The 19,421-nt window shown below is 30.6% G+C and overlaps 1 protein-coding gene across 2 annotated transcripts; it reads left to right on the forward strand.

Annotated features, from left to right (window-relative positions):
* Window positions 1-15,127: 15,127 nt before the first annotated feature.
* LOC107780302 (short-chain dehydrogenase TIC 32 A, chloroplastic) lies at window positions 15,128-19,012 on the forward strand. 2 transcript variants are annotated; one of them, XR_001646786.2, is made up of 9 exons: window positions 15,128-15,805; window positions 15,886-16,117; window positions 16,228-16,307; window positions 16,429-16,585; window positions 17,140-17,221; window positions 17,393-17,480; window positions 17,567-17,675; window positions 18,226-18,272; window positions 18,567-19,012. XR_001646786.2 is itself a non-coding variant. In XM_016600827.2 (8 exons), exons 1-8 carry the CDS (start codon window positions 15,682-15,684, stop codon window positions 18,765-18,767), a joined length of 1,011 nt encoding a protein of 336 aa, XP_016456313.1. In that variant the 5' UTR covers window positions 15,128-15,681; the 3' UTR covers window positions 18,768-19,012. The 2 variants fall into 2 exon arrangements, 1 of the variants encoding a protein (XP_016456313.1); XM_016600827.2 differs by lacking the exon at window positions 17,567-17,675.
* Window positions 19,013-19,421: the final 409 nt, after the last annotated feature.

The raw sequence follows: 19,421 nt of genomic DNA on the forward strand, positions 1-19,421 counted from the left end.
AATAACTTTCTTCATTAGCTTATAGTAACCTCACAACTCCACTTCCTTCAACAACCGATGTGTCTAGGCCTAAACATTGTATCTTCATCAGTGACATAATTCTAGTTAGACTTATTTAACAACTTAACTCTATACTTTAGACAATTGACAACTTAATTTAAAACAAAGATGGAATTACTAAAGCTCATTTATTAACACATGAAGGACTAAATAACCAAATAGAGACATAACATTGCTTGAGCTTCCATTTCAATAAGAATTTTTATTTTATTTTATGAACAATCACAACTCACTTATCAATTAGCAAATTTCATTAAACCATTCATGGAACATCAATCCTTTTTTAAGAGAACATGCTAATGAACTAAAATAAATATACAAAGAGGAAGCTCAAAAATTGGCATGTTTAACAGAGAATAATTTTATTCATTCAAGATATAAATGAACACCAAAGAACACCAAAAGAAAAAGAAGCAACTCATATCATTAATCAAAACAAGATAAGAAGTGGACCTCAAAAGTTGAATCTGAAACTTTACGATTTTACAGCTTTAAATCTTAAACTCATTCAGACCGCACGCAAGACTTCAAACGGAGTATCAAAACTCGCCGATGACCTCAACTAAAAACTTCATTATTTCGATTGGGTTTGGATGGTAGTTTATGGTATTAAAAGAGTTGTTCTATGGAGGTTTAAAGGTTATTTTTGGGTGGTGAAGCTACTGGATTTTTCGAAAGAAAGACGAAAAAAAAATGACACAAGTAGAAATTCCCTTATCCTAAAAGAAGAAAATAAATTTCTCTCAATTCCCTCCTCCCTCTTTTTTCTTTTTCTCCCCCTCTCTCTTTTTCATCACATTTCTCTTCTATTTATAGAAAAAAATTTCGGAATTTTCAGATTTTTATTTTTTATTTTTGATTTATTTTTAATTAAAAAGAATTTCCACTTTTTATTTTTCTTATTTTTTTAAAAAAATAATTCCCCACTTTCATTTACTTTTATTTTTTAATTTCTCACTTTTTTTACTTTTAATATATTTAAAATCCCACTTTTTTACTTTTCTTTTATTATTTTCCACTTATTTTACTTTTCTTTTTTTATATCCCACTTACTTTTACTTTTTTTATTAAAAAAAATCAGATACCCTTACTTTTATTTTTTAATTTCAACTTTATTTTACTTTTTATTTTTTAAATTTTCACATTCTTTTTCTTTTATTTTTTTTAATTTTTCACTTTCTTTTACTTTTTTTATTAAACAATTTCTACCTACTTTTACTTTTACTTTTTAATTTTATATTTCTACTTTTTCTATTTTTTAATTCCCATCCAAAATTTATTTTTTTAAAAATAATAATAATAATAATTAATTTTTATTTATTTTCGGTTTTTAATTTATTTTAATAAAAATAATACTAATAATAATAATTGACCTTTTAAATTATTTCTCTCTCTCTCTCTCTCTCTCTCTCTCTCTCTCTCTCTCTATATATATATATATATATATATATATATATATATATATATATATATATATATATATATATATATATATATATATATATATATATATATATATATATAACAAAAGCTAAAAAATATATATTAAATTTTTAAAAATATTTACATAGTAGAAAGTGATAAAAATTCAAATATAGTCAAAAATTAGGTGCTCACAGCTGCCCCTCTTTGCTTGAAAACATGAAGAGTTTTCAGGCAAAGACTAGGTGAGCCATGTGACTAATTTTTTACTAACCCATTATTCAAAAGGAAAGTATAGTGATAGTCTTTTTTGTATATATTTTATATAGTGACATCTATTTTGTATATTGTTTGTGTAGTGACAGTCTTTTTTGTATAATGACATCTATTTTTTATATTTTTTGTATAGTGACAGTCTTTTTTTTAATATATTTTTTATAGTGACATCTATTTTATATAGTGACATCTATTTTATATTTTGTATAGTAACACTCTATTTAGTATATAAATTGTATAGTGACAGTCTATTTAGTATATAAATTGTATAGTGAAAGTCTATTTTGTATATTTTTTGTATAGTAACAGTTTGTTTGTATATTCTTTTATATAGTGACAGTCTTTTTTGTTTATTGAATGACTACAAATTTGTAAAATCAGTCATTACATAATTGATGTGATGTATCTTATTGTGATTTTTAACTATTTATTGTCTGTTAGTGTATCTAGAAATTGTAATAAATGGAGTATACTCCACGGATCCTATGTTTGAACTTACTTAGTATTATATAAATAAAAAAAGGAGTATACTCCACAATTCTTAAAAGGAAAGATGCAAAACAAGCAAAAACAGAAAATTAATTATTATTTTTTTGGTAACTAAAAAATTTTCATTATCAATGGAGTAATGTATAGTAAAACGTCCCGCCATGTATAGTGAATTTTATTTTTCCCTGTGTAATCATATCTTGATTAAAAATAAAATCTATTAAGTGCATGTAATATCAATCTTACTACAAGAGCTATCAAATTGAGAAAGTAAAGACTGATATTTATGATGGGTTACGATAATTGTTTGGACGGTGGAGCTGGGCGTAGCAGAGAGACAGAATGAAAAAGATAAGGTGGGTTAGTGAATGTTCTGTTGTAGCCAATGCAATAAGTTTTGGCTATAACTTGTAATTAAATATAATGGGTTAGCGGTTATATTAAGTTAGTGCCGAACGGCCAATTATGTCATAACTGTATGTATAAAGTTGTATGTATAAAGCTATCTTAGGTAATATACTTTATGAACTAAATAACATTTAGGTTTCACTTGAAAGAATGAATCTTGGCCCAAAAATGAATAACAAGGCCTCAGAAATATTAATCGATACAAATAAAGCTATCTCAAAGAGCTTACTGTCCTGAAAATCTTACTAAAATTTTCTGTTCAAAAAACTACATGGATGTTTACACAAATAGTCTGTTGTATTTATTGTTTATCTTTCCTATTCGGTACACATAAAATACACAATTATATAGTATATATTATACATAAATTTTATATATATTGTATATCTGTCAGTAATTTTTAATTTAAAATATTGCGTGGACGACTATTTAATTTTTGAAAACTTATATAAGCCTGGTCAAGAAAGCCCAACTAGTCGATCAACATAGACAATTAACGTAGTAGAAGTGACACTAGTTAGCCACTCTAAAGAGTTGTTATTTAGGAATTAGCCAGTACGTCCTGAATTTTAGTTTTTTCAGTTCAATTTTTGTCCTGAAGTTACGGTTTTTAGTTTAAAATTTTAGGGCAAAATAAGTACTGATTAATCTCTAAATAACATCTCTAAAAATGGCTATATGTGCGCTTGCTCCACGTCTGGGCCCAATTAGAAAGACTGGCACCCTCTAGAAGTCATCACGCCACTATCAACCCTGTCATTTTAATTGAAATGTCTAAAATTGAAATGGTTACAAAAAATTTCTTGAAATGTCCTGTGTTTTCCATAATTTTTATTTTTTGATGTTCTATTTCTTTCCTCCAAATTTTAGGTGGTTTTGCTTTACTACGAAAAGACTTCCAAAATTAGTTCAATGGTCATATCTCCAAACCAATTAAAGTCAAACAAAAGATTCGTTACAATTTACAAAAGGAAAAGCCAAATCAACTAAAGGAGTTTGATGATTAACTTGCATGTGGGACGTTGAGCTCAAGCATAGTAAAACATCATGAAAACTTCCAGACTATTTAATTTACAGTTGAAACTTGAACAGTGTAAAAGGTAAGAGATTAGGCAATTCTGAAATAAGTCATTATATAACTTTTTGGTAGTCAATTTGGGCAGTAACAATCAATACTATTTAACTCCCATCGTCTCAATTTATATGACTCCATTTTGATTTTTGAGGGTCAAATGAGTTTTTATTTCAGCACATTTTTATTATTTGCACAACAACAATAACCCAGTATAATCTTACTAGTGGGGTAGTGTGTACGCAAACATTACCCCTACCCTGGGGTAGAGAGGCTGTTTCCGATAGACCCTCGGCTCCCTCCCTCCAAGAACTCCCCACCTTGCTTTTGGGGTGACTCGAACTCACAACCTCTTGATTGGAAGTGAAGGATGCTTACCATTAGAGCAACCTACTCTTATCTATTGTTTGCTTTTTAAATATTTTAAATTGTTAGTTATTATGACTTATAGTACCTTTTATATAATTTTTTAAATATGTAAAATTCTTTTCAAAACATTTAAAGACTTTATGTCCGAGGTGGTAGATGCACATTAATAGTGTAAATATTGGTCTGCAAATCATGAGGTGGTAGTTGCACAAAAACTTGCATCTACAAAGGAAAGGGAATTTGCTTTAAAACTTGGCCCTCTAATGGAACTGATCAAGATAAAGTGAAATAATTGCTTTTTTGGTTCTTATCTATTAATTTGCCTTTTCTCATTTTTGTGGGCTGACTTTCTTCCCAAAAAAAATAAAAAATCAAATCCTTCTTTTACACGGGCAATTGGCCATGGCATTATATTCAAGTGAACCTAACACCAAGTCTTGTCATAGGGAAAAATAATTTAGTGACAGCTCAATCCACTAAACTGATTCCTCTTATAACTCAAACAGCAATTCCAGGATATACCCACGAGATAGGGAAAATCATGGTTTAGTTAAAACAAATCAGTATTTTTCTAGTTGATTTCATTGATCCCTTGATTTGGCACAAAGAACTAGTCATTAACAGTGATTTCAATGTAGTGGCAGATTCAATCATAAGTTTAACAGAAATCCGTGTTTTGGTATCAAATCCTATATGTATGTACAAGAAAAAAAGTACAGATGAAGTTAGAGATTGATTCGGTATTTAAATTTTATGGGTTTGATATTCTAGTCATCTTGAGTTATTGGGTTCTAAATTAATAATCAGTTCATATTTAATAAATTTCTTTAAAAAAAATACAAGATTTGGATAGAAATTACTGAATTAAACCGAACCCGTACGTATAGACTATCTCCGCCTTGCTTAAAACTTACAATTGCAAAATTCTGGATCCGTCGCTCGCTGTTTTAATGACAACTTTTTCTTAAGAGTAAGAGCTGATTAAAGCCATTTTGGTTATGAATAGTGTACTATTCCAAAGACACTGGAGTTGGTTACTTCCTTTACCTTTTTTTCTTCTCAACATCAGTCGAATGAATTGACAAAAGGTTAATGATGATTGTATACTCTACAAACCCAAAGTTTAAGCTTAATTAATCTTTGTAATATTCCTTAATTGTATAGCTTTGTGGATGCAATACGTCAGGGATGATACATGCATATAATTTTATGTTAGTGGTGGACATTGAATAGATCAGTTAATTATATAATTAATAACTTTTCGCTTTAACCAATACAGAAAAAGCCTAATTCTTTGGAGATTAGCATTAAAAGATACTGGACTTCTTTGTTTAGGTACTAGTACTAAATGATATGAACAAAAAGAACTTAATATTGTAATATTATTTACCCAATCAGCAGTCAGCACCCACAGAATTGGAGAGTTGGGTTTGGTAATCTCTGAGCATTATGCTCATTTTTGAGGTTTAACTAGTGACTTTATGACTAGATAAACCAAATTGCTTTAGTTTTTATTCTTTTCCATTAATTTCTTTAATTTAATTAATAGTTCCTTCTTTTTCATTTTTGTGCTTATTGAATTACATAATTATTGATTAAGAATTGCCTTTAAATTAGATTTTTATCAAAAGGCATTATTCTCATAAGGAAAATTATATATAGTACTTAGTTTAGGAATTTTGGCTTGTTGTATCTTTTGTTCTTATTATCGTAGAGAAGTTAGATAACGAGAAATAATACTTCTGCGGTTCACTTTAATTGATTTTTTGGCTTTTTTATGGTCTATAATATTTGATTTTTAAGATATCAAGAAGGAATTAATTTCTTTTTTTCAAGGTTGCCCTTGAAGTAAAGAGTCTCGAAAGATGTGTTATATTTTCAATGAACAAATTGAAAAGATAATAAAAGTTAATATGGTATTTTTATTGTTAATTAATATTAAAAGGTGGATTTCTTAATATGTGTAAAAACAGTTAAATTTTTTTTTTTAGAGTAATAGCTCGATTCATCATTTTGATATTGTTTGATATGATTTGAGGCCTCGAGTAGGTTCGTGTTATGTTATGTAACTTGTTGGTATATTTGAATGGGATCCCGAGTGGGTCGGTGAGTTTCGGGGTGAGTTTTGAGCGATGTCCGGGCATTTCGACACTCTAATATTGTTCTAGAACTTAAGGGAAAAGTGCGGCCTGCACAATTTTGAATGCGACCGCACTTCATAGGAAAGGTGCGGACCGCAGAGGACAAGTGCGGACCGCAGAGGAATTTTGTGTGCGGCCGCACTTCAAGGGTTCTGCAAGTTCAATGGTCCGACGTCGAAGGCTTATATCTTTTAATACACAAACAATATTAAGATGATTCAAAAACGAAAGTTGTAGCCCTTTGAATCTAGTTTCCAGAAAGGTATAGCACAAATTATTTGGAAATTTGTACAGAACGTTATGGGCATTTTACTGAAACCTGGTAACTTGTCACAGTGAAGTGTGGCCGCACTCAAAATTGTGCAGCCGCAGAACTTGAAAATGTGTGGCAGCACATGAAAATGTGTGGACCGCACATTGGGAGATTAGACATGGTACTATATAGCTGAGGGTTAGAGTATTATTTTATTTTTGGACTTTGGGAGCTCGGTTTGTGGCAAAGTTCGTGGGATTTTCAAGAAATTCATCGGGGTAAGTGATTCTAACTCATATTTGGTTAACATACATGAATATATCATTGCTTTCATTATTTAATTAGTATTTTGAGATGGAATCTTAGGGGAAATTGTAGAAATTTCATAGGATTTGAATACCGATTCGGAGTCGGATTTGGATAAAAGTGGATTCGGATTTCATTGAAATTATGTCAAGTTCCGAGAGGCGAGCCCCGTGTTGACTTTTGTTGACTTTTTAGAATAAAATTTTAAGTTCTGGATTTATTATCCAAAATTATTTCCGATGAATTTTAATGAAGTTATACAATTAATTTAGATAGATTTGAGCTGTCCGGAGGTCAATTCAAGCAAGAAGGAGATTTGGGAATATCGACATAACTTCAAAAAGGTAAGTATCTTGCCTAACCTTGAGTGGGGGAATTATCCCTTAGGCACTGAGTCTTATGTGGAAAATCGTGTAATTGAAAACCATGTATGCGAGGTGACGAGTACTTACTTGGTTTATATGTGCAAAATATATCGGCTAAAATTCTTAGATGCCCTTATGTACTAAATTGAAAATTATTGGCACTTATTAAATCCTCTCTGTAACGACCTGACTAGTCATTTTACTTTCTAGAACCCCGTTCCACTAAATAAAACTTCCCGTACTTGCTTTTACTGACTTGTGACTTGCGGGGATGGTTGGTTCAGGATTTGGAAGAGTTTTGGTTGAATCTCATGATGCAGGTAATGATTTACAGGTTGACGATTCAGAGGTGCAGTGTGCTTTGAATGATAAGAGCTCAATTTTGGATTAATTAATTCATAAGAAAATCATGAAACTTTGTCCTTTAACAATAATTTGCATAACTAAGAGGGCATAATTTATCATCATGGAAAGGTAGTTGTGGAGGGAATAGAAGAATAGTCAAATCAAAGTAATTAATATGTTTTAAAAGATATAAAGATTCGGAAAACTAAAAACACTTAATTTTAAAATAAAACCCCTAATTTCAAGGAAGGGTCCAAGGCAAGATCTGGGGCTCCCACAGGAAAAGAGTGGCAATGATTGAAGTATGGTTGTATTCAATGGCTCCATTTAGTTGTGGTTTATAATTTTAAAATCAAACTTTTTTCATTTCAGATTGGGGATATAACTATTGTCCATTAGCATAAGGTGTAGTAATAATCTACTCCTATTTATTAATCCTAAATTTCTCTCCTCAATACATGCAGTCAACTATGTAAGGCTCTTTCCTTTGCATATTTAAGTTCTATTTTTAATTTCCCACATGATATTCGATATTTTCAATGAGAATACGATTAATTCGACGCATCGCGTAAGAGGGTAGCACTCCCTCCCAAGATGTTTTTCATTTTCATGGCTCAAAATCGAGATATTTGATTAAGGTTAAAGGAATTATATCCATCTTATCCACCACAATCGTTAGTGGTGCATATTTAAGTTGAGATTGAAGCACAGTGTTTTTGTAAATGGAAACTTAGAGAAATAAAGTTGAAGCAGTGCATCAAATCTTATTTCACTAAATTTAGAAGAGAAAACCAGGATGGTAAAATGAAGAAAAAAAATTAGTCAAGAAAGATTTTTAGCAGGATGTTGAACGAGGAAAGACCAAAACAATACATCATTTTTGGCTTTAGAATTAAAGTGATACATATTCTTTCACATGGAGCACTAATAGTATATTTACTTTAATAAAGTGGTACACTTTTAATCATAACACTGAAAAAAAGTACAAAAACATACATTATCTTTGACTTTAGACTCAAAGTCATACATATTCTTCCACGTGAAGCACTAATAGTCCATTTACTTTAACAATGTAGTGCACTTTTAGTCATAACACTAAACATATTTTATTTTTTAATAAAAATCTAAAATCTGACAAAATATTTGTTTTTTTTTTATTTTCTTGTTTACTGAAAGAAATAAAGATGACATATTTATCTAGATAGCAAATAATAAATATACATAAAATTTATTTACTATTTATCTATTTACTATACGTAAAGTATACATTTTACTAAGAAATGTTAAACACCGTTAATATTTATTTGCAATGATTTTTATCTAGATAACCTCAAATAGCATCTAGATTTTTTATTATATACATAATATTTACTATACGTTGACATAAAATAAATATACGTAAAATTATTATTGAGAGTAAAATAAATTTTATTACTAAAATAAATATACGTAATATATATATTTATTAGATTTTTTTATTTTATGGGAGTCAGCGTATAGTAAACATAATATTTATTTTTATTTTATGTATATTTACTTTAGTAATATAAAAATAAATATTATGTTTACTATACGCTGACTCCCATAAAATAAAAAAATCTAATAAATATATATTACGTATATTTATTTTAGTAATAAAATTTATTTTACTCTCAGCAATGATTTTACGTATATTTATTTTATGTCAACGTATAGTAAATATTATGTATATAATAAAAATTCTAGATACCATTTGAGGTTATCTAGATAAAAATCATTGCAAATAAAAATTAACTGTGTTTAATATTTCTTAGTAAAATATATATTTTACGTATAGTAAATAGATAAATAGTAAATAAATTCTATGTATATTTACTATTTGCTATCTAGATAAATCTGTCATCTTTATTTCTTTTGGTAAACAAGAAAATAAAGGGAACCGATATTTTGTCAGATCTTAGATTTCTGTTAAAAATTAAAATGTATTTAGTGTTATGACTAAAAGTGCACCACTTTGTTAATGTAAATGGACTATTAGTGTTTTATGTGAAAGAATATGTATGACTTTGAATCTAAAGCCAAAAATAATGTATGTTTTTGGGCTTTTTTCAGTGTTATAACTAAAAGTGCACCACTTTGTTAAAGTAAATATACTATTGATGCTCCATATGAAAGAATATGTATGACTTTGAATCTAAAACCAAAGATCATGTATGGTTTTGAGCTTTTCCTCGATGTTGAACTATAGGTTTTCTTTTAAGTAACACCTATAACTATTGCTTCTTTATCCACAAAACCACAACAATATAATGATCAGATATGGATTAACAAGGGTTAATGTGAATTTCTATGTTAATTAAGATATTAATTTTTAACTTTTTAAACTAAAACATATTTAGAAATCACAAAAATAAGTATCCTGGATAACAAGATGCGGAAAGCGAGGCTTAGATGATTCGGGCACGTGCGGAGGAGAAGCATAGATGCCCCGGTTAGGAGGTGTGAGACGTTAGCATTGGAAAGTACGAGGAAAGGTAGAGGACGACCTAAGAAGTATTGGGGTGAGGTAATCAGGCAAGGCATGATGCCACTTCAGATCTCCGAGGACATGGCTCTGGAGAGGAAGGGGTGGAGGTCGAGCATTAGGGTTGTTCCGGGGGCGGGGCTAGCCTGTTTTTGTTTTGCTATGGGTTGTTAGTGGTTTATGTAGTTTCCTCACTATTTTCTATGGTAGTATTGTTGTTTATAGTTATTTCTTTTACATCTATTTTTCTATTTCTTACGATCCTGTTAATATATTTTATCTTCTATTGCTGTCACTGACCTATTGTCTATTGTTTATTTTTCTTGTTCTCGAGCCGAGAGTCTTTCGAAAACAGCCTCTCTATCCCTCTGGGGATAGGGGTAAGGTCTGCGTATATTCTACCCTAGGGGCGGACCCACGTGGAGAGGTGAGGGGTCACTGGCACCCTATAAGCTCGGGAAAAATCATGTATATATTACTGTATATACGTCGAGGACCCATATAATAATTTAATTGTGCCCCCAAAACAATAAAATGCTCCTTGGTTGCATTGGTTCCGCGGGCTGTTTAGTTTCATTCTCTCACTGCCAAACCTAGGATCAAGACCCAACACCAGCATTACTTCAACATTTCTTTCTTTTTTCCTTTTTTAATTGAATGACAGTTTAGTACTCCATATTTAGTAATCAACTTGGTTTATTTATTTTTTAATTCAAATATTAATTTAGTACTAGTACATAGAAGTCACTCAGTTTAATTTTTTTCTTTTAAAATCTCTCCATCTAAGCTCCAAAACTCAACTTCTTTTCACGATTAGTTCTTTGTATCTTCTACACAAAATACTCAAGAAATCTATTGGAGATACATCTTTCTAGACTTTGAAAAGTTAATAAAGAGACACAAAAATAATGATTAAAGACAGTAGGGAAGGGGGATAAAATATTTCATTAACTAGTTTCATTAGTCAATAATCTTTATCTCGAATTAATTTTTATTATTATTTCATTTAGAAAAAATAAAGACAACTAAAACCCCTCTCCCTTCAACGTTTACTTTGGCAAAGTAGCAAGTATTCGTTCACTCTGGGACTTCAATTGATACTTTTTGGACTGCTTACAGACTTTTATTAGTCATGATTTTAAGTTTTATTTTATGTTTTTAAACATATTTCGGCCAAGAACTCGTAATCACTAAGTGTTCAAAGAGTTGCACGCCAAACTTTATTGCAACTTATGTTATTTTCATATTTACGTTAAAGATAATGGTGCCCCTGCGACATTCAAATCCTGGGTCCGCCTCTGCTCTACCATCTCGAGACCCCACTTATGAGATTATACTGGGTTATTGTTGTTGTTGTTGTTACAAAAATAAGTATTCTAAATAAAAAATAACAATAATAATTATTGTCAAGTACTCTTTCTGTTTATTGTTTCTTTCCGTTGAAGGGGAGTTTTGGAGCAACGATCAAGTTGTCTCCGTGCGTTTAAAAGATCATGAATTCGAGGCGTTGAATCATATAATAATGCTTGCATTAGAGTTGACGGACTATATCACACTCATTATATTCAATTAAATTATGTTACATAAATTGAAACAAGATGAAGTAAACATTCTAAAATTAAGCATGCATAATTACTCCCCCCACACACACACATTGAATTCCCCATTTCTTTCTTCTCGTCCCAATTAAGCAGTACAATGCATGGCTATTCCAATGCAAGTCAAAGGGCAATGAGGCAATAAAATAGACTCATCAAATCCAATGCTCATTTGAAACACAATTAATGTAGAAATAAAGCATATATAGCTCCATATTTTTACGTTCCTCGGGCTAACTGAGTGAGGTGACAATTCAGAATCGTATGTATAAACTCAGTAAACCAGAAACATCAATTCCAAAGATAGGAATTACATCTCAATTGCTTTTTCTTTCAAAATACTTGACATATTTATAGTCTATGTGATACTTATTTTTTATACACGTATCTTAGTTGGTCCACCGCTTATTCTAAATATGTATTATCATTTGTTAGAATCTAAGAATCTGGGTCAAAACTTTCCCCATGTGCTCTTATTAGAAAATTCATACGATTTCAAAGTACCTACAACTTTGGTTCTTGAAAAGCATCCAAACTTCCTACTATCTAAAATACTAAGTATTTAGGTTAACTGATTAACTCACAGTGTGAAATGTATACTTTGACCGATTGTTGATTGTTGTACCCTTTCTAGACGGCAATAAGCTCCCATTTAGCGTGTGATTAGTAGTTCTCGTTTAATATATGTATATAATTATTATTTAATAATGGGAAATCATCTTGATAGAAAAGTGCTTGTTTGAGCCAACGTTTTCTTTTAAAAGAAAGACAAAACTTTTTTCTTCTTTGCTCAGATTATCGATTTCTCACTCGATGTCCGATATCCGTATTGGTGCCCGACTATATCTAGATTCGTATTGCGTAGGGCCCATTCGGGAGAAACGCTCCCTATCAAAAAAAATTCATACACATGATTCGAACCCGCGATCTCTGGTTAAGGGAAGAACAACTTCATTCGCTGCACTACATCCTTTGGTGGTTTTTTTTTTGGGTGAGTTACAAAACTCAGGTATTCCAAAACTTCAAACAAACGCTACCTAAAAATTAAAATTGAAAGAGTCAACAAGACCTTTTGTATTATGACATAAGAAATCGAACAATATTGGTCATTTAAATCAACACGGAGTGATTAGTCATATCGATGCTTGAATTAAAATTAAAAATCCATTTCGATCCTCGTTATTTCTTATACAATAGGAGTTACTACAACAAAATATCTATAAATATTTAATTATAAATTTAGTTATTATTGATTAGAAATCATCAAATTAAAATCTAATTCCGCCACCAAATACACATTTGATAGTGGCAGTAGTAAAGATCCTTACGGAACGAAGAACCTGGTTAGGTGCAAACAACAAAAAGGGCATAATGTTTATTTTTTTTAAGGCATAGTATTGAATTGCTGAATTAAAAATTATTTTTCGAAGCTAAAAAAGTAATATTACTATAATAATAATAAGAAGAAACGGTCCCCGCAGAAAGGCACGGGGACTGAAGAAGTGCTACAAAAAGCTGCATTTTCGTGGCTTCTTTTCTTATAAAAACATTATTTAATAATAAATAAAGAAAACTTATAAAAGACCCTACTGATCTTTTTATCTCAGCTAAGTTGCAAACTCACAAAAGGACAATGCCAAACGTTCCATTAACTAATTAGTTAATTCTCTATCTCCTACCTTAATCTTCTTTTTAGTGTTTTTAAGTATAATAATAAATCAAAGCTTTATCATAACTAAAAGCTCATTATACATTTGGATCGTAGCATTTCTTGCTAGATTACAGCCATAATGTATTCATCATATTGGGATTGTTAGATTCATGATTGGAAGGTGATGACTGATGACTATTTTAGTTAACATAAAGTAAGTACTTTACCCGCTTAATTTATGACTAATCAAATTTCTAATAAGAATTTAAAGTATTTTCAAATAATTGTTGTTTCATTTTTGTTCTCAATCCAAATATGCCTTCTAAGGAATTGTCAATTACTCCTTCAATCTCTTCTTTATGAAACTATTACTATTTGAAACTTTGAACGGTACTTGCTTTGATTAAACTTTTTCAAGTATTTTTAATTGTTTATATAAGAAATATTCTGATTTTTATTATTTCTTTTATACCATTTAACAAAAAAGAATGACACTCTGATGTAAAGAAATATGAAAGGATAGATCAAGATCGTTGTTTGAGTAGTTAAATAGTTTTTCTAATCATAAATTAGTTTTCATGGAACTTCATATTTTGAATTTCACAATTTATTTTGTGACATGTGTGTAATTTTCAAGTATAATAACTTTGTTCAGCCTGAGAAACCAATAATTGAATCAAAATCATTATATTTCAAACCTCATTATTCATGGAGTAATGAAAAGATAAAAATGATACTGTAATAAAATATTATATAAATAAAATAAAGTTGAAAGTGAGAATGATTGACCAGTAACTTTACTATCCCTATTGAGGGATTCGAGGCCGTAGATTGACTAATCTCCACCCTCACGTGCGACTCTTCTTTGACGATAAGATTAGATTATTATCCTACATATTATATTAATATTAATACTAGAAATAATTAATACTCTGTAGTTAGTAAGTAATTTATTTATTTATTACTCGTAGAAGACTCTACAGTTCATCTTGACACCTGTGCCACCTCCTTAATTAACTTTTCTCTTCTCCTTTAATAATCGCCGATTGTTGCACTGGCCAATCAAAGTTTTTTTATCTTTTTTTCTTGAAAAATTAATAACGGAATCCTTTATGATTTTTTCTTTGCTTTAATGATGATACTGCAACTTTAATCAAAAGGGATTTGACTAAAAGTGCAGCTATATGCTAGCATCAACAATTTTTTATGGTTGTAAATTCGTATCCAAGAAAATCACAACTTTTTATTAATAAATAAATGCCACATTAATTAGTTAGTTTTCAATAAATTTCTTCCAAATATTTCTACTGATTGACATATTTAGAAGGTAGTTCATTTAAAGATAAAATATATAATATCACGTGAAAGTTTATAATACAGACTAAATTTTGTTATAGAGTTGAAGTTAAAAAGGGAAGAATAAGGAACCATTTGGATTAGTAGTGTTAGGTTAGTGGATTCAAACCAAAAATTGGGACAAGGGAGGATGTATTATTTGGACCTAATCGGAAACATTATCGGGTCACATTTATTTATTATGCGCTTATAACATATCATTTGTTTTATTTTTAATATCACAAATCTCAAATATTATGAAAGAATACATGTAGATATTTTTTTGGTAATATAATAGTGTAAATATTATACTCTAGTGTATATAAGTAAAACTCATTATTTATGATTAAGAGTATAATTAACTCATTACTACTACATTTGACTTGAATTATATACATATATAGACACATAAATATAAACAATTTGCTAAGTGTGGATCAACTGTTAAACTGTAAAAACATAAAACAATGAAGTTAGGGGTAAAGTTCGTTAAGATTCTAAACGATATATAATTAAAAATGCAATTAAAATATTAATCACAATCAGTGACAAAGATGTAATCCTCTCTATGCGTCTTAAATGATTCCCTAATCCCTACCATCCCCTATTATAAAATTCCCACTTCCTTCTCTTCCTTTTTCCACACTAATCTAATCCATTACACTATTACACCATTTCTTCGCTGCCGGCCATAGCCACAGTTTCCATAACTTTTTTCGCTCTCTCTGTACTGTGTACTGAATTTTTTTCGGTACTCGCTAAAGCAGAGAAAAATCGCAGGCCTAGTTTCTAATAGTGTTACCTTTTTGGGTGTTCTGAATCACTGCCAAAGTGCAAGGGTGCATATACTGCTACGGCTATCGCATCAACAACAGTCAACAACTACTGTTTTTTGTTTTTGTTTTGTCAATTTATGGTTTATGGACCACTAGTACTGCAAAAGTTGGTTTCTGTAAAAGCAATTTCTGGAAAGGAAAATCAAGTATAGTAGTAGTAGGAGTACTACTTACTACTTTGTTGCTTCTAGTTAATCACTGTATATCACATAGTGAGCGTGAAAATTAATCAGTCGCAAAAGAAGAAGAAAAATGCTTGAAACGGTTAAGTACCTGCTTGGCTCCGCCGGCCCTAGCGGTTTCGGTTCTAAATCCACCGCTGAAATTGTCACCGAACAATCTCCTGATCTTCGCTCCATCACCGCTATCATCACTGGTAAGATATTAATCAGTACTATTCGAAATTTAATCATTTCATAGGAAAAAATTGATTATATCATCATGTGATTTGTGCAGGTGCTACGTCAGGAATTGGAGCGGAAACAGCGAGAGTTCTGGCCAAACGCGGTGCTAAGCTGATTTTACCGGCTCGTAGCTTAAAAGCAGCTGAAGAAACCAAAGCTCGTATTCTCTCCGAATCGCCGGACGCGGAGGTTATCGTTATGGCTCTCGATCTTAGCTCTCTCAGTTCCGTACGGAAGTTCGTTACCGAATTTGAGAGTCTGAATTTTCCTCTCAATCTTCTTATGTAAGTACTACTTCATTCAGCTTTTTTCGGTCAACTATATATATTGATTTTTAGTTTTAATTTTTAAACTTATTTTTTAGGTTCACGTTTAATTATCTGTTTGATTGCAGAAACAACGCCGGAAAATTCGCTCACCAGCACGCCATTTCTGAGGACGGAATTGAGATGACTTTCGCTACTAATCACCTAGGTAAATTTATTGTATAAATTAAACCGTTTTCTGTTTCATTTACATGCATGTGATGAAGTTTTTTAAGCCGATTATATTATTTTCTGTTTGGTTTGTTTAATTTGTATGCGAATATCTACAGGCCATTTCCTATTGACGAAGCTATTACTGAAGAAGATGATCGAGACGGCCAAAGAAACCGGCGTTCAAGGAAGAATAGTGAATGTGTCGTCAAGCATACACGGTTGGTTTTCCGGCGACTCGGTTCAGTATCTCCGACTGATCACTAAAGACAAAAGGTGAATTTTTATTCATATCTCTGTTGCTATCGCTTTTGAAAAACAGGGAAAAGTATATTACGTTACTTTCATAGGACTTTGTACTGAATTAAATGCATTATTGGTACAAGACAATATAGGATTTTTTGTATCACGCATTCACTATTTTTTCGAAAACGAAATCACATTTTATGTCTTTATAAGTGTTTTAAATTATAGTCCAATTAAAAGGACAATTCTGTGCACCAACATTTCGTGTTTCGGAAGATCAACAAATGATCATATTTCAACGGGTGTGATGCAGGTAACTGTTATCAGTCATAAATCTTAGTTACAGAGCTAGTCGATACCACATATATTTGATAGAATAGTTGATTTGAATACCAATGTTATAAAGTAAACATAAAAGAATATGACGTAGTTTATAGCAAAACATCATCGCATCCATGATAATTAAAAAAATACTATATAATCTTATATATTTTGTGCAAAATTTTAAACATATACTCCTATAATTTGTGTTAACAAGCTTGACTTTATTATGAAAGAGAGTAATTTGTCTTGGTCTATGGCAGTCAATACGATGCGACACGTGCATATGCTCTCTCGAAGCTGGCTAATGTTTTGCATACCAAGGAGCTGGCTCAGATATTGAAAGTAAGTCCAAGATTTTCTCTCCTTTTTTATTGAAAAAAAATGTTATTTATTGTTTTAGGAAAAGTGAAATTTGTTGGCTTGCTTCTGATTCTTTTGGAAGACTGAATTATTGTTGTGTTCAGATACTTGAAATTAATATTAGGTGTCCTTTTTGTCTTTTAAATGTTGCAGAAAATGGGGGCAAATGTGACAGTCAATTGTGTTCATCCTGGGATTGTTAGAACTAGACTAACTAGAGAACGCGAAGGCCTTGTCACTGGTATGTTAAATACTCCCCTACCTTTCTTTTTACGGCAGCCATGAAATGTAATTATAATACTCAGTAAAATGCCTCCTTTATTTCAGGAATTTTTGTGGCAGTACTGTTCGAACTAGTCCTCCGCACTTTGATTATGTTATTCGATATCTGATATCTCCCACCAGTACATATATTGATCAATTCTGCCTACCAAAGGTCAAGACAAATAGGAAAAAACTAGCATTCTTTTGTTTTTGTTAGAATTTGAACCGCGGTCTTCTATTATTTTACAACTACATAGATCGTTAAGCTACATTCTTGGATTCTAGTTCTAATAAAAAAATTTAAGCTTCCTTTTGAATATCTTCACTAGTCATTTGTTTAGAAAAAATATTTTTGAAAAATCAAGGCGAAATATTTTACCAAACTAAATACAACCTAAATTTAAGTTTTCACAAAAAATAAGCCAGATTCTATATAAAATAATTTCCCCAAAAAATCCTAGTATGTACCTTTTGTATTTCACATGATTGTTTTCGAGAGTCTGGTTTTCAGTAACTAATCTGAAACTAAATCAATGTCACCTAAGTATTTTGATAGGGAATATGGTTGAAATAGTTTATGTTTCATAAAAAAAAATAATTCTTTTGCAACTTAAGTTATCAAATAAGTCAGTGCCTAACTCTTGCAAAAATAGAGGATGTCTCGTTTTCATAAAACTAACCCCATTACTCATGATTTTTTTTATTTTTTTTTATAAATGCAGATCTGGTGTTCTTTTTGACTTCAAAACTTTTAAAGACTATTCCACAGGTAATTTTTCTCATATTTTACCTCTCCTCATATATGCTTTAATAGGTGTTTGGCATGGTTTGGTTGAGATTTGGAAAATAAGTACTAATATTTAAAGTTAAGTTGAAAAGGCATATCTGAAAGCTAATTAGTAGTATTTTGCCCTAGTATTAATGATAATTCGACAGGAAATCGGATTATATTGTAGAAAATAGAATATCGTCAAATTCATTGAATAAATGAAGTGATAAACACGATATATATGCATGCCTGATTACTTATACTGTTCTGTATTTCCATGAATCTATATTTCAGGCAGCTGCGACAACTTGCTATGTTGCAACTCATCCAAGACTTGCAAATGTGAGTGGAAAATATTTTGCAGACTGTAATGAAGTTTCTTCTTCAAAGTTGGGTTCCAATTTAACAGAGGCAGCACGCATATGGTCAGCTTCTGAGATTATGGTTTCTAAAAATTCTAATGCACATTTAGATCCATTGGAGACCTTGCTCTGATTCTTACCAAAAAAGAAAAAAAAATTCGGTGAAGGACATAGTACTGTAGTATTTTTGGTATTATGAGAGATTAGTGAGTTCTTGTATAAAGAAAAAGTTTTTGCGATAATATAGTAGGATATATATACACACAAATCTAGGAGTATGTTCGTATAGTAAGCTAGATAATTTAATATGTACATTGGTTTATTCTCTTCGTATATGTAAGTTTGTGAAGTTTAATTTGAAGCTTACCAATCGTAAAATTTCTGATTGGGAGTTTATTTTACATGTAATTGATGTATAAATTTATTATACTAATATGTGGTAAACTAGTTGCAGCAGTTATGCAATTAATGATTAGCTATAAAATAGCTCAATTTGCAAAAAATTCAAAAGAAAATGATTTTCTTAATTGGTTAGAGTATGGAAAAAATTTAAAGAAATTTAGATGGAATCAATAACATGGGGTTCGTTTGTTTCCATGTGGATGTTAATATAATTTTTGGGGAATCTTTGAGGGGTTAATGAGGGACCTACTAACATGTATCAGGTGAAAGGCAAGCGTGTGTAGAAGCAGAAAAATAATCATATTGAAAGACAAGTCATATCAGAAAAAAAATTAAGTGATGATGTTATATTATTATTTGTGTGTGTCAATTGCAATCCGTGGAT

The sequence above is a fragment of the Nicotiana tabacum genome, chromosome 23, assembly GCF_000715075.1.
Source record: "Nicotiana tabacum cultivar K326 chromosome 23, ASM71507v2, whole genome shotgun sequence".
Classification (NCBI taxonomy): Eukaryota; Viridiplantae; Streptophyta; class Magnoliopsida; order Solanales; family Solanaceae; genus Nicotiana; species Nicotiana tabacum.